The sequence below is a fragment of the Astyanax mexicanus genome, chromosome 10 (genome assembly GCF_023375975.1).
Source record: "Astyanax mexicanus isolate ESR-SI-001 chromosome 10, AstMex3_surface, whole genome shotgun sequence".
Lineage (NCBI taxonomy): Eukaryota > Metazoa > Chordata > Actinopteri > Characiformes > Acestrorhamphidae > Astyanax > Astyanax mexicanus.
In genome coordinates, this window is record NC_064417.1 from 49,226,305 (window position 1) to 49,250,740 (window position 24,436).

The 24,436-nt window shown below is 36.9% G+C and overlaps 1 protein-coding gene across 1 annotated transcript; it reads left to right on the plus strand.

Moving 5' to 3' along the window:
• Positions 1-7,441: 7,441 nt before the first annotated feature.
• On the plus strand, positions 7,442-23,187 carry clic2 (chloride intracellular channel 2). The gene is made up of 6 exons (XM_015607137.3): positions 7,442-7,724; positions 13,039-13,148; positions 18,868-18,993; positions 20,050-20,150; positions 20,288-20,469; positions 21,391-23,187. The coding sequence occupies exons 1-6, from the start codon at positions 7,671-7,673 to the stop codon at positions 21,550-21,552; spliced, it is 735 nt and encodes a 244-aa protein (XP_015462623.2). The 5' UTR covers positions 7,442-7,670; the 3' UTR covers positions 21,553-23,187.
• The last annotated feature ends 1,249 nt before the right edge of the window (positions 23,188-24,436 follow it).

Sequence of the window (24,436 nt, forward strand, 5' to 3'; positions counted from 1 at the left end):
ATGGCTGAAATAACAAAAAGATGCAGAGCTTTTAGACCTCAAGTAATGCAAAGAAAACAAGTTCATATTCATAAAATTATATATTTTTTTAGTAATATTTGGTGGAATAACCCTGGTTATTAAACACAGTTTTCATGCATCTTGGCATCATGTTCTCCTCCACCAGTCTTACACACTGCTTTTGGATAACTTCATGCCTTTACTTCTGGCGCAAAACTTCAAGCAGTTCAGTTTGGTGGTTTGATGGCTTGTGATCATCCATCTTCCTCTTGATTATATTCCAGAGGTTTTCAGTTTTTTTGTCAGTCTTCATTTTTAAGTGGTCTCTTATTTTTTTCCAGAGCTGTAGCTGCACTGTGCAAATGGAATGTCTCAACGACCTGCACACACTATCAGGCCTCATTCAAACTTACAAGATAGCACCTCACAACTTATATGAGTAGTGTTAAACTTCATGGTCAACTTACATACATATAGCCTACTGTTGTCCTATGACTTTTGTCCTTGGCATTTGTCAGTGTGTACAGCTGCCTAGCACTAGTGTAATAGGGTACATACACATGTATACAAAAAAATAACGGCACCTAATTCAAACCCCCCCAGGACTTTTGTTTTTGCTTTAGTAGCAAAATTTGCACAGAAAAAACACTTTTAGTCACATTTTGGTCTAAAATAACTTAAACTAAGTCTTGCTGGAAAGGGTTAAAATGTAAAAACCTAATTTAAACAGGACTAAGAGTTTATTGTTATAAACTGAACTGCTTGAATTTTTGCACCAGGAGTAAAGCAGCATAAAGTTATCCAAAAGCAGTGTGTAAGACTGGTGGAGGAGAACATGATGCCAAGATGCATGAAAACTGTAATTAAAAACCAGGGTTATTCCACCAAATATTGATTTCTGAACTCTTAAAACTTTATGAATATGAACTTGTTTTCTTTGCATTATTTAAGGTCTGAAAACTCTGGTCTGCATCTTTTTTTTTTGCTTTAGTAGCAAAATTTGCAGAGGAAAAAAACACTTTTAGTTACATTTTGGTATAAAATAACTTAAAATAAGTCTGGAAAGGGTTAAAGTGTAAAAACCTAAATTAAACAGGACTAAGAGTTTATTGTTATGGCTGATTTAAACCAGAGTATACAGCAGGACTTCACAGTCAACATGTGTGTGTAGTGTGTGTGTGTGTATAGTGTGTGTAGTGTGTGTGTGTATAGTGTGTGTAGTGTGTGTGTATAGCGTGTATAGTGTGTGTATAAGCTGGAAGAAAACACTGCCCTGGCCTGTTTCCTGTGCTGGCTCGAGTGCAGCCTTTTTTCATTTCCAGGATTTGTTAGTCATTTCCATTCGTGAGGTTTTATTTTGCAACCCTCCATCTGGTGATGGAAATTCCCCAGCATGAGAAGCTCAGGGAGGACAGTGAGAGGGTTTTCTGCTGTGATGTTCTGGAGATCTGTCTCTTTCTGTTTTATTTATCATGCCGGTACGTCCCTCGGAGGACAGGCTGGTTCTGCAGTGAGAATTCAGAGCTGTGTTTGGTTTCTGAGTTCTGAAATCCCCAGCAAATCCCCCTGTTCTGTTAAAGCAGAAATGAAAGTTATGTCTGTTGCTCAGGCTGCGCAGGATTTCATCATTTCTGGTTTAGTCATCTATGTAAAATCATGCAGTAATACAGTGTACAGTCCTTCTGATCTGTGATCTGAGAGTAATATATAAATAAATAAATAAATAAATAAATCAAATCTTAAAATTAATCACAAATCCCATTTGCTGTCGATCAACTATAACATGTTTGGTATCTGATGGGAAATTAAATGGAGATTATTAAAAATTATAACTAATATTTGGGTTATTTTAAATCCTCCATAGCATGATATTTGTATTTGTCCCAGTTATATAAGTCCTAAATGAATGTCCAATGAAAAACAAGTATCTCCAAAACAGTCATTTTGAGGTATTTCTATTGGTCTGTTCATCAAGAAATTTTGGCCTAGTTTAAGGGACAGTTTTTGTGTTCAAATTATGTCGTAAACTAAAAATAGACAAAAATGGTGATACTTGTTTTTCATTGGACAGCATTGATTTGTTTAACATTGTTATTTATTTTTTATATAACTTTTACATAACTTGTTTATTTCACAAATCACCCTAAACACTAAGAAAATAACTCTCTACATGAGTTATTTTTTTATTTTGTCCAATGCAGTGGGCGGGCTAAGCTGCTGTTTCATTGGCAAATAAATGTCAATTCCATTTGACAACAGGTCTTATTGTCAAATAAATGAAAACCACTGCTTCAGCATGATTGCCTTCTATATGCATAATGTTGCACTGAGGCAACAAATCAAACATACCTGTTTTAGGAGATAAATTAAAACAAAACAAAATAGACCAAAACAGGCATTTAAAATTAAAGGCTTTCAAATATACTTTACATATTTTTTACATATAAAAAAATACAGGGGAAAGTGTAATAATCCAAAAAGTGTTTTGTTGCCTCAGAGCAACACCATGGCATAGAGTTTAGGAATAAATCTACACTGATGGGCATGGTGGTCTGAAAATAAGATGTGTTCAGGTAAATTTCTGGCGTGTTTCTATCTTGGTGGTGGGAAACACGGGTGCTCCACTGACTGATTAAAACCCTGACAACAGTCAACAGTCAGCAGAGCACAAACCTGACTTTTACATCAACAACAAACAGAATAAAGAATAAAATAACATTGCTGTTTGCTTAAATGAGCTGCTGGTGTATCTTCACTGTGTGAAAGTGAAGGTCAGTATCTGTCTATGCTGAGACACTAAAAAGTGCTGCACTGTTAAGGTACGAATGCGCCAAAGTCAGAGCTCACCTGCTTGTTAAAGGGAATGACAACTGGCACACTGATTGGTTTATTTCATGTCATGCCAAAAACACATTCATGATTAATTCAAATAATTCATACACGCCTTTTGCATGTTTTGAGCTCAAATAGGGACTCTAATTTTACCTAAAAAAAGTGACTTATTTCAAGGACTATTTTAGAGATAGATTCAACAATTCAACACACAAGTCCTCATTCAACTAGTTTATATATTCATCAGCCTGTTTTTAAACCCAATATGCCTAAAATAATTAGATTAATGTTTGTGTAATATAAATTAATTTCACACAAGGGTCAGGCATTACATGACATCAAGTAGTGGGTAGGACACAAAATCAGTAAGATGGCAATGGGGCTGACGTGACTTCCTCCAGTTTCCAGCAGCCTGCAGCATTACTGTCTATACACTGACTGCACTGATCATTCACTTCACTTGCATGCGGTTGTTAAAGTTGTTGTGGCAACCTAGAAAACCTGCAGTGGATTTTCAGTGATATGTGTATTCTCTTATCCATCAAATAATTATGAAATGTGAAGGGGACACGCCCCTTTCAGCTTATTATGCTCAGTCTCAGTGGTGGTGTATGAGGTGTTAGTGTGTGTTGTGCTGGTGGTGCAGTGAGTGGATCAGGTGCTGCAGTGCTGCATGAGTTTTTAAACACTGTGTTTAACCCTTGTGTGGTGTTCATATGTTTGTTACTCGTTTACTTTGTTACTTGTATTTAATTCAGCAAAATTAAGCAATTTTACATTAAAATGCTTTACACATGCTCGCTTCACCTAAATTGCAAGCAATATAAACAGCTTAGATGGTTAATATTTGTCCTTTACCTTTCTTATGTTACATTTCTTTGAAAAAAGTTCTACTCCTTTTTATTAGTTTTTTAATAAAATGTAAAAGAAAATGAATTAAACTCAAGATATGAGTAGAAAAATTGTTTAGTTCAAATTTACAAATGAAGCAATGTTTATTAGCCCTTGGCCAAACATACTGTATGTAATATAAATGTGTAGGGGGGGGGGGGGGGGGTGTACAGTGTGTGTTTATCAAAAATGTGTTTTGATATATGTTTTTCACAAAAAAAAAATGAGTTTGAGTTAGAAAAAATATTTTTTTCTAATTAAAATAGGTCCCACAGACCCGAACACCACACAAGGGTTAAACATCACTCACTGTCCTCCACTCTATTACACACTCCTACCTACAGCTGAAACACCTTGTAGATAAAAAAAGTAAAGTCAGAGGCAGAAGCTCTGAATCTGTTGCTGCACAGTTTTTGGTCACAGGTGTTGCTCATCCTCTAGTCCTTCATCAGTGACCACAGGATTCTGCTGCTAACATGATGTTATTAGTGAAGCATCATCAGTCCAGCAGTGACTCTGAGGTGTTTTAACACCTCATTAACCACCGCCATGCTACTCAGAGTTACTCACTGCAGTGCTGAGAAAAAAAAACGACCCACCACCCAAATAATAATAATAATAATAATAATAATAATAATAATAATATTAATAATAATTATAGCTGCTCTGTGCTGTTTTTCTCTCCTATGTTTTTCTCTCCTTCTCTCCTATCTCTCCTACATGCAAAATACAGAGAAACTGATACAGAACTACAGTCTGTAATTGTAATAGAACTACAGAATGTTCTATATTCTCAATAGCGCTGAAAAAAAGAAGATATAGCTGTAGAAACAAAGAGGTGGTCATAATGTTATGCATGATTGTTATACATTCCAGATGTGAGTAGCTCCACCCTTGTTGTTGGTCTTTTTCACACTGCATTGTGGGACAATTGTGTAATCTGTGACCACATTCATGAAGTGACTGTGGATTATTAAATACTTAACCCTTTCAGACCTATATTATGTTCCATTTATGAAACATATAAGAAGAATGCTGTTTTCTATCTCCAAAACAGTAATTTTAAAAGAGAGAGAAAAAACCTTCTAAACTTTCAATGGAAGTCAATGAAAAAAGAGTTTATTTCAGGTCATTTTGAAGTGTTTCTATTGGTCCATTCATCAAGAAATTAGAAGTTTAAATTACAGTTTTTTTTTTTTTGTTCAAATTATGTAGTAAACTAAAAAAATGTCACTGGATAGCGACAATATATTATTAGATTTGTTTAACTTTGTTATTTATTTTTTATTTAACTTTTACCTAACTTGTTTATTTCACAAATCATCCCTAAACATCAAAAAATAACTCACAACATGATTTATTTTTTTTGTCCAGTGCAGTGGGCATGATAAAAAATGTGTGTTTATGTCATTATCAGTACAGTAATGGCGGCGCTCTGAGCTGAAGCTAGCGTTATAGGATGTAAACAGTGGTTTTTAATAAGCTTCTTCTGCACTTTTTAAGTTATTAATGCCTCGTTTTAAATATCAGGGCTCTCAGGATTCTAGCAAGGAGGTGTGGAGCTACTTTGAGCTGGATAACGGATAACTCAGTCTGAAGGGTGTTTGGACAAACTGTTAAAATTTCTGGATCTCAGAACGCTGTGGGAGAGCTGAGGTGTGCTATTCATCAAAGGTAAGTACTTTTTATCATGTTTTACTACAACAAAAGTCCATTTTACACCGGCGTTCCTCTGAAAAGGTTAAAACCAAGTCTATTGACTCTCTTAATACAGATATAGAGGTCCTCCATGTGCGTTTATCAGGATTTTAGTAAGATTGTTGGAATTCTAATTCAGTTCTGTCCTGGATTTGCAGAAAGCTCTGAGAAATACTTGTAGAGCAGCAGACTGTGATATCAGCCGTGAGTCATGAACAGGGTGGTGAGCGAGTGTGTGTGTGTGTGTTAGGGTGGGGTGGGGGTTAGTGGTGTGTATGAGTGTGTAGTCAGTCTCCAGGGATGATGACTGTTCATTCAAACAAAGGGGCAGATCCCTGAGTTATTTATATATTTATATATATATATATATAAGGAATTTTTAGGTCACCAGTAAGGTTACGTAATAAATTCAGAAGTTCCCCTGGAGTGTTGCCTTGGAAACTATATGTATACATATATGGTTGCTATGGTATCTCATTTAGTTGTAATTGTATTGCTGAATGCAGAGGTGGAAAGTAATGAATTACATTTACTCAAATTACTGTAATTGAGTAGATTTTATGAGTCATTTGTAATTTTTTAAGTAGTTTTTAAAATAGGTAATTTTACTTTTACTCAAGTACATTTTGACACAAGTAATTTACTTCACTACATTTGAAAACTCCCCATTACTGAGTAAATAATTAAATGCTGGGGAAAAAAAAACAAATTGTCTAAATAAAAAAAAAAGAGTTTTGTTCTCCATGGTAGCGCAGCTGAACTTTTCCCAGCAGTGTTTATTATGTTCTGTCGAGCAGTGTTCTGTCGAGTTATGCTACCCATCGATATGTGCTTCTTTACTGCACTGCACATGCGCCGACAAACAGTTCTTTTGTATGATTTTATGTTTTTAAAGATATTTCCTTAAGTTTTTATTGGAAACATTAAACAATCTGATTAAATGTAAAAAACAACATGTAAATGGCAGTTAAAGCATAGCAATAACTGTAAAACTATTTAACAGTAAAGAAATAAAATGGATCATAGAAACCTATGCCACTTGTTTTTGAAAATGTTTTATGGGCTGGTCTGAACAAATACTGCCTGAAAGGTCCAAATTAATATTTGGAATAATAGTTCATTAAAAAGATTTAATTTATGATTTGTTGTACTTTTTTACATAAAATAATTTAAAGTAACTATGTAACTTTTACTCAAAGTAAATATTAAATTGAATACTTTTTTTCTTTTACTCGAGTAGATTTTTAGATGGGTACTTTTACTTTTACTTGAGTAGAATTTCAGCAAAGTAAAGGTACTTTTACTTAATTACAATTTTTCAGTACTTTTTCCACCTCTGGCTAAATGGCTGCTGGGTAGTTCCTGTACAGAATCTAAGAATCTAAGTATGAATGGTTGTGTGTAAAATGTGTAAAATGTGTAAAACGTGTAAATTGTAAAGCATCCTTTTAAAGGTTTCTAGAAAGGCATTATATACTATATATTCTGTTAGTTTAACTTCATTCATTCATGTTTTGGATGATGAACTACAGTGCTACATCTGGGCTGAAGGGGAAATTAGACTTCATGCTGAACTGTTGTTTTAAAGGAGGGTCTTTGAGGGTCTTTGAGGGTCTTTGAGGCACTTAAGCGTATGGGGTGGCATGGGCCTCACCATCACCCAGCTGTTCGATTTGTTTTTACACATTAGCGCTAATTGCGTAGGTAAGAAAGAGGGGCATTGTGGGTGAGTATAGTGGGCGCTTTGTGTTGGGAGCCACTGAGCTATGGGCTAAGAGTGGCGGGTAGGAAAGACCCCTATGTAAAGACTGGGTTCTGTGTGAGGTGTTGAGGGTCTTATCCAGTAGAGTGTGGGTCTGCTGCACGCGTGTGATGATGACGCAGTGACTCACTCAGAGCTGTGTGATGAAATGAGAGCTATTTTTGAGCTCTCTCTCTGCTTGGCACCGGGTTTATATGAGCGGATGCCACGCCCATCCTCCCTCTCTCCAGCCCTCCTCCCCCTTACTCTTAAAGTATCCAGCCTGAGGGAGGAGATACCCATACTCTCAGCTCAGACTGCAGACAACTCCCACTCAGACACTGCAGAAACTGCTTTCTTTTCTGATTTTATTCTATACACACACACACACACACACACAGAGTGCTGCAGGGAGGGATTCTCACTCTGCTCAAGCTCCTCTGAGGGAAAAACTTCTGCTAAACACCTGGATTAACTGGCATTAACTGGCAACCCACTCACAGCAGAGATGGCACTGAGACAGAACTCGGATAGAGAACCGACTATTGAGCTCTTTATAAAGGTCAGTACTTTCTAATTCCTGGAATTCATTTCCAGAGTAATCACTTCCAGATGTGGCAAAGAACAAGTGGACAAGAACAAAAAAAACAAAAACTTACTTGAACTTACTTTATTTTATTTTATTTAACCTTTATTTTACCAGGCAGAACATTAAAAAACAACTTTTTTACAAGCTTGGCAAAAGGCACAGCCTCTTAAAAAAACAAACAACACACAAACTCACACTACATGAGAAGAGAGAAAGCTGAGAGAGAGAGAGAGAGAGAGAGAGAGAGAGAGAGAGAGAGAGAGAAATATATATATAGCTTATGATATATATCATAAAATTCATTTTATAGCCACCAGTAATTCAATTTGTTTGATTATAGTTGTATAGGTTATATAATAAGCATATACATAAGCGTATAAAGCTCTGTTAAATGTATAATAGAATAGTTTTCCAGAATATCTTCCCAAAATGAAATCTAAATAGCATTTTTTATATTTTTTAATATTAAAAAGCTATTGTAGAAAAATAAAATTTAGTTTATAGCCATAGCCAGAAATAATTCAGTTTTATTTTTTATTCCTTTCGTTATGTATTACGAAATTGCTTAAATGTGTCTTAATGTGTGTTGTGTAACTTTTATTTGTCAGCTTAAAAAATATATAATAAAAACAGTTTTGGTCTATTTATTAAGATGAAAGAGATATGTGTCTATTTATCACCAACTAGGGATGGACCGAAATGGAAATTTTTGGCCAAAAGTGAAACCAAACAAAACTTAAGAATGTATACGATATACCAAAAGCAGAACAGACAGTTTTGGTCGATTTTTAAAAATTGCCTCTTTTTAAAAATTATGTTATGTTTTTTTTAAGAAAAAGTTACTAAACTACAATATAATTTATTATTTATTTAACAACCCATCTGATTATGATAAAAAACGTCAATTTTCAGCACTAATAATTGTTTTTTTCCACTTAATTTGAGGAAGGTTTCATTAGTTGTGCCACTTGTTTTACTACTTCTTAAATTAAGCAGAGCCTAAATGTGTTTTTATCTTGCTTTTAAATAAAATAAGGAATTGCTCAGTATACATTTTTTTCAAGTTTTTCACTTTTATTTCTCCTATTATACAATATGTCTCTTATTAATAATAATAATAATAATAATTTTGGCTGCCTATTATGAGTTGGCAGCCTTATCATCAACTCATATCCTGTAAAATCCAAAGTAAAGGGCACTCCTGACAGGATACCCTACACACACTACTGCTCCAGCATGGGAGGGAAGGTAGAGCACACATTTATTTTAGTAGGGGTGGACAAAATATTAATATTTAAATCTATTTAAATATATATTATTTTATTTATTGAAATAAAGGCACTTTAAGCTTCGTTAGACTATCCCCCAAACTGACGTACTATAGTTACACACTCTACTGCTTCATTCCTCCACATGGTGGCGCTATAATCAAATGAATAGGGCTAATAAACCTGCAATGAATAATATTGGTAGCTAAATTCTGTGAAACTGAAACACCAATAAATACATAATTCCTGGTATTTAATTATTGAGGAATATGTTATCCTCTTCAGTAACACAGATGCTGTGAAATATCGTAGTAAATTGTCTTGTTATTTATCGATTTTTACAAAATCACTGTATTATCGTGGGCAATGTATTAATATAGTATCGTATCGTCTCAGGCCTTATTTTCAGTGCTGAATGAGGCTCTGGTCTGACACCATGCAGGCAGAGTTATGTAAAGTCTACTGGTCTCGGGGAACAACCGTCATCTTGTCTACTGCTTTTTATCGAAACACACACACACACTCACACACACACACACTTATACACACACACGTAACTCCAGAGCTGGGGGGGCGTCTTATCATCAAACACACACACATGCCAGTAGAAGTGCACGCACTGGAAATCCCTGGCCCCTTCCTGAGCTGGACACACCCACATACACACACACACACACACACACACACACACACACAGTTGCAAGCATTCATACACACATGTTACACACGCACATGCACACGTAGTAGTGGAGTAGTAGTCACAGGGTCTCTGTTTGTTGTTGGAAACCTCTAAAGGGTCTTTAAAGAAAATACTAGTCACATTTTAAAGGGATCTACAGTATAAAGTTAAACAAAGGGGCTAAAACAAAAAATTATAATAAGGCTATTTAATGTATGCAATCGTGAAAAAAGTAGTCAAATGTTTCATTTTGTTCAGGTTTAAAAAAATAGGGGTTTATGGGCGACAAGCAGTCCAGCGATCTAAAGCACTGCCACTGTTTTCAGGAGTTCGCTGGTTCAAATCCCGGTCATGCAGCTTTCCGTCAACTGCTGGAGCCCCGAGAGAGCACAATTGGCCTTGCTCTCTCTGGGTGGGTACAGTAGATGGCGCTCTTTCCCCTCTTTCATCACTCCTAGGGTGATGTGGATCAGCACAAGGCTGCGTCTGTGAGCTGATGTGTCGCTGCACTTTCCTCCGAGTGTTAGCGCTGTGATGCTACTCGGTAATGCTGCATCAGCAGCAGGTCAAAAAGAGGAGGCGTAGTTAATGTAATAACAGTGTATCTACTGGTAAATTACACATTGTTACAGATTAATTACAGTTGCGCTTGTTATGTGATTAAATGTGTGTATAAAGGTCAGTTAGATTATATATTGTGTCCATCTTCTCATAAAGTGAATAAAAGCATCACCTTGACATGTAGACTGCTCCTACAAGCGTTAGTGAAGGAACAGTAGAGTGTAGACCAGACCAGCGCAGGATAGTTTTAGCTATATAGTGTACACAGTGTATGTACTAATGAGTTTCTTTGATTTTATCAAATTGAAAACCTCTGGAATATAATCAAGAGGAAGATGGATGATCACAAGCCATCAAACCAAGCTGAACTGCTTGAGTTTTTGCACCAGGAGTAAAGCAGCATAAAATTATCCAAAAGCAGTGTGTAAGACTGGTGGAGTTGAACATGCCAAGGTGCATAAATACTTTGATGAAAAACCAGGGTTATTCCACCAAATATTGATTTCTGAACTCTTAAAACTTTATGAATATGAACTTGTTTTTTTTTTGCATTATATTCTGCAAATAAATGCTCTAAATGAGAATATTTTTATTTGGAATTTGGGAGAAATGTTGTCTGTAGTTTATAGAATAAAACAACAATGTTCATTTTATTCAAACACAAACCTATAAATAGCAAAATCAGAGAAACTGATTCAGAAACTGAAGTGGTCTCTTTATTTTTTCCAGAACTATATGTACAGTATTTACACAATGCTTAATTGATTATAGCCTGTACACATTAAACATCTAGGTAATAAATACTAAAATACCAAGTACTTGGTATACCAAGTGCCTATGACTATGGGAAATGAACAGTCTGGGCCTGGGTCTTATCTTCCAATATATACACATAACCTTAATATTTTTTTCTTACATCATTATTGTTGTATATTACGTTTGTGTTAGCAAGGAGAGCCCATTAACATCATTAAGCTGAAATGCTAATACTTTGTATCAAAAAAGAAAAGCCACTTTAATTTTTTTTATGTGTTTTTCTTTATGTATTATTTATTTAGGATATTTGTACACAAAATAAACTCTAATTCTAATGTCTAAATATATATTTATAATATTTAAAACTTCTCTTTAAATTTCTCTTTAAAAAGATGTAACTACATTATTATATTATTATTAAATCAGTGGCATAAATGACTTTTTAAATGAGATTATGATCATTTATCACGATTATTTCAGGGACGATATATCGTCAGGCCTTGTCGTGTCTGTTTTGGTGTCTCCCTGGCTGGACGGTTTGTTTACTCTGCTGCTTTTGAGACAGGTGTGCTCTGAATGGACTGAAGTCATTGTGCTCTATCTCTCTTTCCAACACAATGCTTTCTTTTCCTCTCTTTGGATCAGGCCTTTAAATAGCCACTCCACTAAAACACACGCACTGAGACACACCCACTGAACGCGGCTATTTACGATCCTTTCTTTAGGGACAGGCGAGGCCGGACAATACACTGTGATTTATTACAGAATTAGAAAAGACATGAAAGACTGAACCGTAATTAGCTCTGATATTCTGTTATACTGCTCTGTATTAGTCAGTATTATTTATTATGGTGTCCCATCACTTTTGCCATGTCCCGTGGAAGCTAAAGAACCGGCACTGATCTGTAACAAGATGTGTATATGTGGGGTTTCCTGTATTAAATGCAGTGTTTTTCTTACACGTCCTCTGAGAAATTTGCAATAATTAATGTAATGTCTTAACTACTGTCAATTAATAATTAGTTGAGACATTCTATCATAAGTACTGTTTATATTCAGGGGTTGGACAATAAAACGGAAACCCCTGTCGTCATTTTAGTGTGGGAGGTTTCATGGCTAAATTGGAGCAGCCTGGTGTTCAATCTTCATTAATTGCACATTGCACATTGCAGAGTGTAAAGGTTCAATTAGCAGGGTAAGAGCACAGTTCTGCTCTAAATATTACAATGCACACAACATTATGAGTGACCATACCAGAGTTCAAAAGAGGACAACTTTTTGGTGCATGCCTTGCTGGAGCATCTGTGACCAAGACAGCAAGTCTTTGTGATGTATTAAGAGACAAGGTATCTGACCAACCACATTCAACAGGATTAACTGTGGACGCTGTAAGAGGAAGCTGTCTGAAAGGGATGTTCGGGTGCTAACCCGGATTGTATCCAAAAACATAAAACCACGGCTGATCAAATCACGCAGAATTCAATGTGCACCTCAACTCTCCTGTTTCCACCAGAACTGTCCGTCACCATAATAAATTATTGTGCTCTAAAACCAGGTGTTTCAGTTTCATTGTCAAACCCCTGTACATCTATAGCATTTAGCAGATGTATATGTATATATGTTATATATATTACATAAGTGGTCAATGTAGTGTTAGGAGTCTTGCCCAAGGACTCTCATTAGTGTAAAGCAGCATAGTTACCCAGACCTGGAATTGAACCACAGTCTCCCATATATCAGTTTAACATTCCTCAGCTTTAGGCCCAAACCTAAGAACACTAAACACCACAAAACCAATTTCTCAGTAAACTAATATGTCAAATTATAGAAAATTATATATTTTCTTTAGGTTTAAAAATCTCTTTATTAAGGATAAAGTGTGTAAGTGAATTTGAGGATAACAGGAGGATTAATGGTGCAATAACTGTATGAATACGAGTTGAATGTTGCAATGTGTTTTCAGTGTTGACTTTTCCTCCTGCTGTGTGTTTGTGTGTGTGTGTGTGTGTGTGTGTGTGTATAGGCGGGTCATGATGGAGAGAACGTGGGGAACTGCCCGTTCTGTCAGAGTCTGTTTATGGTTCTGTGGCTGAAAGGAGTCAAATTCACAGTTACTACAGTCGACATGAGGAAGTAAGTGCTGCTGCGAGCCATTAACATTTAATTATTACTAAATTAACAAAACTGAAAAACACATATTCCACACTTTTTATATCCAAAAAAAGGCATGTACAGTGGTATGAAAAAAGTTTGGGCACCCCTGATAATGTTCATTATTTTCTTTTATAAATCATTGTTTTTTCGGATCAGCAATTTCAGTAATATACATCATAGCTTATAGCAGATGAACACAGTGATATTCAAGAAGTAAAATGAAGATTATAGGATTTACAGAAAGTGTGCAACAATTCTTTAAACTAAATTAGGCAGGAGCATAAATTTGGGCACTTTAACAGAAAAATGCCATCAAATTTTGGCATCAAAAAATCCTCTTTTTGCAGAAATAACAGCCTTTAAACTCTTCCTATAGCTTCCAGTGAGAGTCTGGCTGTTTCTGGTTGAAGGTATTTTGGATCATTCTTCTTTATAAAACATCTCCAGTTCTATCAGGTTGATTCAGGTTTCTGATCATGAACAGCTCACTTTAAATCACACCACAGATTATACTTCAATAATATTCAGGTCTGAGGACTGAGATGATCTGAGATGATCATTCCAGAACGTTGTACTTGCTCCTCTGCATGAATGCTTTAGTAGATTGTGAGTGTTTAGTGTTTAGGGTCGTTGTCATGTTGAAGGATCCAGCCCTAGCGCTTCAAACTTCAACTTTCTCACTGATTCTTGAATATTGTTCTCAAAAATCAGCTGATTTTGACTGGAATCCATGTGATCCTCAACTTTAACAAGATTCCCAGTACCTGTACCAGCTGAAAACTACCTCTAAATCAAAATGTTGAACAATCTTTGTTTTCAGCTCATTTGAGAGTTGTGTTTTGAGGCTCCCACACTGTAAGCCCGGATAAGTTGAACTTACTTTAAAAATTTGAAGAAACTGGTTGCCTTAAAAAAGTTAAGTATTGGGAAATGAAAACTTGAGTTGGCATAAATTAAAACAAGTTATTACAACTAAAGAAGGAGTTGATTTAACTTTTTTATTTTTGTTTTACTGTAAGACCAGATAAGTTGAGTTTACTTAACTTTTTTTAAGGCAGCCGGTTTGCTCAAATGTTTTAGTTGAAATTGCTTTAAAAAAATTAAGGAAACCAGTTGCCTTAAAAAGTTAACTAATGGGAAATGAAAACTTAAATTAGCAAAACTTAAAACATCAAGTTTTTACAACTAAAGTGGAAGTTGATTTATTTCTAAGGTAGCCCAGGGGGAATCACTACACACTGATGGTGAGTGTTTAGTCAGAAACTGTTGGACACACCCAGTATGCAAATATATTGTGACAGAAGCCAATGAAAAAGAAGCTGTTAATGACCACAGACTAAACTCAGTTATTATAAGTTGGTTCAAATTAAAGATCTCAGTTTGAATATACTATATTGAGTATATGTGCTCACAAATTCTCAACTATCTCAAAATAGTTGAGTATTGTTTAGAAATATCTAATTTTATGTAAAACAGACTTAAATCATTTGAGTCTGAACAATGTATGGGTTTACAGTGCATGTTGCCGCAAAACAATAAACCAGTTCATTTTAGTTAATTATATTTCTTTGGTGACATGAAAACCAACATATATTTGAAGCACATTTATCTGTCTGTTCAGCATATATCAGTTTCAGTTTCTCCCCATTCATGTTAAAATTTTTGGAATTGATTCAGCCAGTTCCAGGCTGCTTTATGGATGAGGGCTGGACAATGTGGCCAACATTTACAGTATATCCCAATGTATTTTTTAATGCCAGTTGATATGATATAATTTACAAAAATAGTCAAAAGTCTGGACGCACCTTAAATTAATGAAAAAAAAAATGAAGAAAAGCATATGGAATTATTTAGTCAACAAAAAAGTGTTAAATAAACCATATGTTTTATATTTTACATCTTGGCCTTTATGATGTAGAAACACCTGGAATTCAGGCTTTCAGTTAACAGCTGTGCTGAACTCATCAAGAGTTAATTACTTGCATTTCTTGTCTCTTTATGTTTAGTTTGAGAGCATCAGTTAAAGTAAAGTAGTGAAGAGGTAGAGTTACAGGTATACAGTGAATAGTGAATATTTGAGTAATGTTCTAATCCAGATTATGAGAAGCAACAACTACTCAACTAAATAAAGAAAAAAATACTTTCAGAAATATAGGTCAGTCAATCTGAAAAACATCAAGAACTTTAAAAAGTATCCTCAACTGCAAAGACCATTGTAAAAATGCTATGATGATGAAACTGGCACTCATCAGGCCCACCCTGGGAAAGGATAAGATCATCGGAGTTACCAGCCTCAGAAACCGTTAGGAGCACCTTAGATAAGAGCACCTAAACAAGTGTTTTGGTTTGTTTAACACGTTTAAGTTACTACATGATTCCTTATGTGTTCTTTCATAGTATGGTTTCATAGTCTTTAAGAAATGTAGGTCAGTCAATAAAAAAAATCAAGAACTTTCAAAGAATCATCAAGTGCAGTCAATGCAAAGACCATCAAAAACATTGAAAAGATAAAATCTAAAACGTTGCCTCTCATCTGGGCCGCCCCAGGCTGTTGGATATTATAGGTATATAAGGTATTTGACTGAGGATCTAGAGTCTTTTCTCTTTTTGGAAACACTGTTTGCTTTAAGCAAATAAAATCACTTTATTCTGCTCTGAGTGTAATCTGTTAGTATTGTCTCTGGTCACGGCCGGCCGCGCCCACATCCGTGTGCTTTACTCAATGAGTAACAAAAGCATTTAAAAGAGCTATTAATCATCTTCCGTCTGATCCAGAATCATACGATAAGCAAAGCTTGGATTGTGTGATTGTTAAAGCTGCTCACGCCCTACTGTTGGAGAATACCGTCTCCTCACTGCTGTAACTCTCACTGCTGTAACTCTCACTGCTGTAACACTCACTGCTGTAACTCTCACTGTTGTAACTCTCACTGCTGTAACTCTCACTGCTGTAACTCTCACTGCTGTACCTCTCGCTGCTGTAACTCTCACTGCTGTAACTCTCACTGCTGTTACTCTTACTGCTGTAACTCTCACTGCTGTAACTCTCACTGCTGTTACTCTTACTGCTGTAACTCTCGCTGCTGTAACTCTCGCTGCTGTAACTCTCGCTGCTGTAACTCTCACTGCTGTTACTCTTACTGCTGTAACTCTCGCTGCTGTAACTCTCACTGCTGTAACTCTCGCTGTTGTTACTCTCGCTGTTGTTACTCTCACTGCTGTACCTCTCACTGCTGTAACTCTCACTGCTGTACCTCTCGCTGCTGTAACTCTCACTGCTGTAACTCTCACTGCTGTACCTCTCACTGCTGTAACTCTCACTGCTGTAACTCTCACTGCTGTACCTCTCACTGCTGTAACTCTCACTGCTGTAACTCTCACTGCTGTACCTCTCGCTGCTGTAACTCTCACTGCTGTACCTCTCGCTGCTGTAACTCTCACTGCTGTAACTCTCACTGCTGTACCTCTCACTGCTGTAACTCTCACTGCTGTAACTCTCGCTGCTGTAACTCTCACTGCTGTAACTCTCACTGCTGTACCTCTCGCTGCTGTAACTCTCACTGCTGTACCTCTCGCTGCTGTAACTCTCACTGCTGTAACTCTCACTGCTGTACCTCTCGCTGCTGTAACTCTCGCTGCTGTAACTCTCACTGCTGTACCTCTCACTGCTGTTACTCTTACTGCTGTAACTCTCACTGCTGTAACTCTCACTGCTGTTACTCTTACTGCTGTAACTCTCGCTGCTGTAACTCTCGCTGCTGTAACTCTCGCTGCTGTAACTCTCACTGCTGTTACTCTTACTGCTGTAACTCTCGCTGCTGTAACTCTCGCTGCTGTAACTCTCGCTGTTGTTACTCTCGCTGTTGTTACTCTCACTGCTGTACCTCTCACTGCTGTAACTCTCACTGCTGTAACTCTCACTGCTGTACCTCTCGCTGCTGTAACTCTCACTGCTGTAACTCTCACTGCTGTACCTCTCACTGCTGTAACTCTCACTGCTGTAACTCTCACTGCTGTACCTCTCACTGCTGTAACTCTCACTGCTGTAACTCTCACTGCTGTACCTCTCGCTGCTGTAACTCTCACTGCTGTACCTCTCACTGCTGTTACTCTTACTGCTGTAACTCTCGCTGCTGTAACTCTCGCTGCTGTAACTCTCGCTGTTGTTACTCTCGCTGTTGTTACTCTCACTGCTGTACCTCTCACTGCTGTAACTCTCACTGCTGTAACTCTCACTGCTGTACCTCTCGCTGCTGTAACTCTCACTGCTGTAACTCTCACTGCTGTACCTCTCACTGCTGTAACTCTCACTGCTGTAACTCTCACTGCTGTACCTCTCACTGCTGTAACTCTCACTGCTGTAACTCTCACTGCTGTAACTCTCACTGCTGTACCTCTCGCTGCTGTAACTCTCACTGCTGTACCTCTCGCTGCTGTAACTCTCACTGCTGTAACTCTCACTGCTGTACCTCTCACTGCTGTAACTCTCACTGCTGTAACTCTCGCTGCTGTAACTCTCACTGCTGTAACTCTCACTGCTGTACCTCTCGCTGCTGTAACTCTCACTGCTGTACCTCTCGCTGCTGTAACTCTCACTGCTGTAACTCTCACTGCTGTAACTCTCACTGCTGTACCTCTCACTGCTGTAACTCTCGCTGCTGTAACTCTCACTGCTGTAACTCTCACTGCTGTACCTCTCGCTGCTGTAACTCTCGCTGCTGTAACTCTCACTGCTGTACCTCTCACTGCTGTAACTCTCACTGCTGTAACTCTCACTGCTGTACCTCTCACTGCTGTAACTCTCGCTGCTGTAACTCTCACTGCTGTACCTCTCACTGCTGTAACTCTCACTGCTGTACCTCTCACTGCTGTAACTCTCACTGCTGTAACTCTCGCTGCTGTAACTCTCGCTGCTGTAACTCTCACTGCTGTAACACTCACTGCTGTAACTCTCGCTGCTGTAACTCTCACTGCTGTAACACTCACTGCTGTAACTCTCCCTGCTGTAACTCTCACTGCTGTAACTCTCACTGCTGTTACTCTTACTGCTGTAACTCTCGCTGCTGTAACTCTCGCTGTTGTTACTCTCGCTGTTGTTACTCTCACTGCTGTAACTCTCACTGCTGTTACTCTTACTGCTGTAACTCTCGCTGCTGTAACTCTCGCTGTTGTTACTCTCACTGCTGTTACTCTCACTGCTGTTACTCTTACTGCTGTAACTCTCGCTGCTGTAACTCTCACTGCTGTAACTCTCACTGTTGTTACTCTCGCTGCTGTTACTCTCACTGCTGTAACTCTTACTGCTGTAACTCTCGCTGCTGTAACTCTCACTGCTGTAACTCTCGCTGTTGTTACTCTCGCTGCTGTACCTCTCACTGCTGTAACTCTCACTGCTGTAACTCTCACTGCTGTACCTCTCGCTGCTGTAACTCTCACTGCTGTAACTCTTGCTGCTGTAACTCTCACTGCTGTAACTCTCACTGCTGTAACTCTCACTGCTGTAACTCTCGCTGCTGTAACTCTCGCTGCTCTAACTCTCACTGCTGTACCTCTCGCTGCTGTAACTCTCACTGCTGTAACTCTTGCTGCTGTAACTCTCACTGCTGTAACTCTCACTGCTGTACCTCTCACTGCTGTAACTCTCACTGCTGTAACTCTCGCTGCTGTAACTCTCACTGCTGTAACTCTCGCTGTGCAGGAAGCCGGAGGAGCTGAAGGATTTAGCCCCCGGAACCAACCCACCATTCCTCCTGTACAACGGGGTCCTGAAGACTGACTTCATCAAAATCGAGGAGTTCCTGGAGACCACCCTCGCCCCACCCAGGTATATATATATATATACCCTGAAAACACAGCATTATCTTTATATCTGTGTATTAAGAATGTGCCTGGCATTGATTAGATACTGCAGCAGTGCTGCTGGAGTTTTTAAACACCGTGTTTAATCACTCACTGTCCTCCACTCTATTACACACTCTATTCCAGAGATGTTCACAAGTCATCACAAGTCTTTGGTCATGAGTCCAAGCCAAGTCTCTAAAAAAGGCCATGCAATGATAACTAATCATTCAATCAAAATCTATAGCAGACAACATGTGCTGGACAGAAATTTAACATCATTTTTCACTACTGGTAAATCACGAATGCACTCACCAGCCAAAAATAACAATGTAAATCTATTGAATGACTGGTAGGCAAGCCATTTGGACAAGTTTCCGCTCTCAAATCACATTATTTAATCACACTGGGTCTCTAATGACACCTTTTACGTCTACTATAAATGATTATATTACTCCATCCTCTCTCTCAAACCCAGGGTACTGATAACCTGATAAACCTCTATCCTGCCTGTAAGCCAACAGTACACCTATAATTGTATTGTTCTACATTATATATTAGCCAGTAGATGGTGGCAGTGGATTGTAAATGATTAATATTACCAACATTTTTTTTACCACACAATGTAAAAACCCTCTGTAAGTGCGACAAGCAAACTAATATTCACTCATCTTTTCAAATATTCAGTTACAAAGATAGTAGCAAACTAAATTAACTGTGAATAATACTGTAGATTTATCAGTCTGCGTTCCTTTTGTTGGTGCATCTTAAAAATGAGAAGTTCTAATAACTAAATATAATTACAGAAGGTACAGCAGCAGCTGCAGATGCACCGGTCGCCGATAACTGGTGTTATCGTCATGTAAGAAAGCAGTGCATGAGGTGGATACCCAAATAAATATGGTAACCATGGTTACCATGACATAAAGGAAGGAAGCTCATCAGACATTTTAAAGTTTTCTTAATGTTAAAATACCCCAACAGTCTATTTTCTGGCTTTCTTACAAAACTGACCCACCCTCTCTCTCTCTCCTGCCCTCAGATACCCTCACCTCAGTCCCCTCAATAAAGAGTCGTTTGATGTGGGCGCCGACATCTTCGCCAAGTTCTCCGCTTTCATCAAGAACAGTCCAAACAACAGCAGTAAGAACCGAACACTCAACTCTTAACACTTCTTTCTGTTTAAATTCACAATGTCATTTGTTCATGTTCATTTTTCACCTGCACAGGTGTATTAAAGGTGAATAAATAAAAATTAAATGTACGTCTTGGTTTAACAGTACAGGAGCAGGCCTTGCTGAGGGAGTTTAAACGGCTGGATATTTATCTGAGCACCCCACTGCCAGAGGAGATCGACCACAACTCCAGAGAAAACATCACCGTCTCCAGCAGGAAGTACCTGGATGGAAACCGCCTGACCCTGGCAGACTGCAACCTGCTGCCCAAACTGCACGTCATCAAGGTGAGACAGATTTAAAGACAGACCTAAATCAGTGAAAATAAGGCATAAACAATACGTGTACAGCTAGAGATACAGCTATGGAAAAAATAAGAGACCACTTTAAAATGATGAGTTTCTTTGAATTGAAAACTGAAAAAGGAGAACATGATGCCAAGATGCATGAATATCATAAACCAATTTAACTTGTGACTTAGAAGTTAATTGGTAATTTTATGCCAATTTTAAGAAAAGTTGGACGTATATTAGGAAATTTAGGCACAGAAGTTGATATTTGCTATATTTGATATTTACCCTATTTTACTGTCTACAGTAGTTTTATCATGTTTTCTACTAATTTTACCACTTGTTAACACTTATCACATGACTGGGTTTTGCTTTTGTTTTTACATTAATTAGGTATTTTATACCAAATAATATGTTGCATTTTAGGAATAATGTCTTGTTCATAACTGTAAATATATTCTTAGAATGATTTTCAATGCCTCAATTAAAAAATATATTTTTTTATCATTGTTATTATTGTCATATTAAATAAACAAAATGCAACGTTGTCTTGCTTTTCAAGAAAAAGGACAGCTCTTATTTAAAACGATTTTTTGAACACTGAACATTTTTATTATCCCAGCGGATTAACTGACAAAGCACAATATAACTTAATTATATAAACTTGTCATTTGTTCAGTATAAACTATTAATTTTTTTCTACTTATTCGGACAAAGACACAAACTTTCCGCCATAAGAATACTGATAAGTGCCTGCACTGCCCCAACTGTGTTTTTGGGTGTACTGCATTCATAACCAAAGCACCATACAGAAGCATAATATGCAGCACAGCCATTATGCATACACAAATGCATCATTAATAGAAAGTGCATTTCCACCCCAAAAAAAGATTTCTCAATCTCTCTCTGATTTTACAGGTTGCAGCTAAGAAGTACTGTAACTTCGACATCCCTGCTCACTTCAGCGCCGTGCACCGCTACCTGCAGAACGCTAACGCCCGAGAGGAGTTCATCCAGACCTGCCCGGCCAACATCGAGATCGAGAAAGCCTACCTGAGCGTCGCCAACAAGCGCTCATAGTCCCACACTGACCTCCTGCAGCATCTACATACACACACAGCCTTCAGATTTCACCCTGTAAATATCATTAAATCAGAGTCATGTACACTTTAAATTAACACTGCAGCTTTTCAGCCTCATCTTTCCCCCTGACTCATCTGTAGCATATGGTCAAAAGATCAAATACCATATCCCTGCATTTTACCATTAAATGCAAAAGAAAGCAAAAAAAGTAGTAGTTTTTAGTAGATTTGTTTTGGATATTTTTTAATCTGGACTTTTTAAAATATTTTTATCTTAAATGAAGATCAAAAACTAATTTAGCTTGTGAATTGGAAGTGAATTGGTCATTTTATGCCCATTTTAAGAAAACTTGCACATATACTCTGAAATGTAGAGAGAGACGTTGACATTTGCCCATTTTCCCCTGTTTTACTGTCTAGTTTTAGCTGCAATTAGTTATTTTAATAACTTAAAATAATAAAAAACTCAAAACAAAATAGGAAAACAGAAATATCATGTTTTATACCATTTATAATATAAATAATATAATTTCTACTATTTATAAACACTTGTCAGATAAATGGTTTTTGCTTTTTCTTTGGTGTTTTATATACTTTTTAAATAGTGCAAGCATTTTAGGAATAATGTCTTGTTCATGACTGTAATTATATTCTTAGAAAGATTTTTAATGCCTCAATTTTTAAAATAAATGTTTTCTAGTTGTATGTTTTAAGATTTGATTTCTTTTTAAAACACATTAGTTTAGTTCAGTATTTTTTTTGTTCATACTAATTCTCAAATGTCATTTATGTGCATTTATATTGGATAGATTTTATAGAAAACTTTGATTTTACCTGACTTTTTTTTTTAATTGTAGTATAAGAGAAAAAGAGAAGAGAAGTCCATGGGTAAACCATATGCTACAGATCTAGGAGAACACGAGCAGGTTAAAAAGGGCTGAAATATTATTTTTAATGACTAAAATGATGGTATATTTGTTATGTGAATGCTCTAACAGTGATATTCTGATATGTGCATTGTTACTACAGTACATACAGTAATTGCTACTTCTGCATCAGCAGCCAGAGTCTGAGAGAACACCCAATTGGCCAAGCTCTCTCTGGGAGGGTACAGTAGGTGGCGCTCTCTCTCTCCACTCATCACTCACATTGTAAGTTGTGATCAGCGCAGGTTTCTGTTAGCTGACGTATCAGAGCTAAGGTTACGACACATTTTGGAAAAAAGGGGCGGAGTCTGAGTTCACATGTATGGGAGGAGGCATACGGCTGTCCTGAACCTTCTATTGTCCGAAGCATTGCTAGTAATACTTCTAAATGAGTTTGTGGTTGGGTTAATTGGCTAAATAAGCTAAATTGAGACAAATAATATAAAAATTAAAACAAGTAAATAAATAATACAGCACATATTAAGCTTTAGCATTATTCACTGTGCCTATGATCCCAAAGCCCTCGAGAAGCACCGCATTGCCATTAAAAAGGAAATGCTGTATGACGGCTGTGCAGCACTTTCTCTGCAATAGGCCACACGTGCAATTAACTGTACAACACCTGTTATTTGCTTTGTTTATAGTGTATATATGTACTTTTCACCTAAATGTCTAATTTTGTTTATCTAATAAATCTTTACATATCATTTATTGTGTATAATTGTGTTGTGGTGTGTAGTGTGTACCACTTTTTTACAAGGTTTTTAAACTAGGGTTGGGTGGTATATCTAAGCCCATCTATGAGCGTTATAAACTTGTATACTAACTTAAATACTTATAGTGATATATGTAACATATACAGTATATCGTCGCTGTCCAATGAAAAACAAGTGTCTCCAAAACAGCTCCAAAACTTTACAGGAGAGAGAAAAAACTCCCGCACTTTCAGTGGAAGTCAATGAAAAAACACTATATTTCAGGTTATTTTGGAGAAATTCTATTGGTCCATGTATCAAGATTTTTTTAATACAATGTAAGTGACATAAGTAGTACTTATGTAGTGACATGTGGTAATCTAAAAATCAAGCATCCTCAAGTGTAGTTGCAAAGACTATCAAAAGCGCTATGATGAAACTGGCACTCAGCAGGACCGCCCCAGGAAAGAAAGAGCAAGAGTTTCCTCTGTTGCACAGGATAAGTTCATCAGAGTTAAAAGCCTCAGAAACTGCAAGAGTATCACAGAATATTTTGGTTTGTTTAACACTTTTAAGTTACTACATGACTCCTTGTGTGTTCCTTTATAGTCTGTATCACTTTACTATTCATTTACTATGTAGGAAAAAATAAAAATTAATGGTATTATGAGTGTTTTCCATTGTTGTAATTGTAAAATACTATACCGTGCTGGAAAAAATTAAGAGAGCACTTCAGTTTCTGAATAAGTTTCTCTGATTTTGTTATTTATAGGTTTATGTTTGAGTAAAATGAACATTGTTGTTTTATTCTATAAACTACAGACAACATTTCTCCCAAATTCCAAATAAAAATATTCTCATTTAGAGCATTTATTTGCAGAAAATGTTGCAGAAATGGTTGAAATAACAAAAAAGATGCAGAGCTTTCAGACCTCAAATAATGCAAAGAAAACAAGTTCATATTTATAAAGTTTTAAGAGTTCAGAAATCAATATTTGTTGGAATAACCCTGTTTTTTAATCACAGTTTTCATGCATGTTGGCATCATGTCCTCCTCCACCAGTCTTACACACTGCTTTTGCATAACTTTATGCCCTTCAGTTTGGTTTGATGACTTGTGATCATCCATCTTCCTCTTAATTATATTCCAGAGGTTTTCAATTTGAAACATTTTTCATTTTTAAGTGGTCTCATATTTTTTTCCAGAGCTGTATTTATTTAAATATTCCACCATAATTGTTTAATAACATATATGGTATTA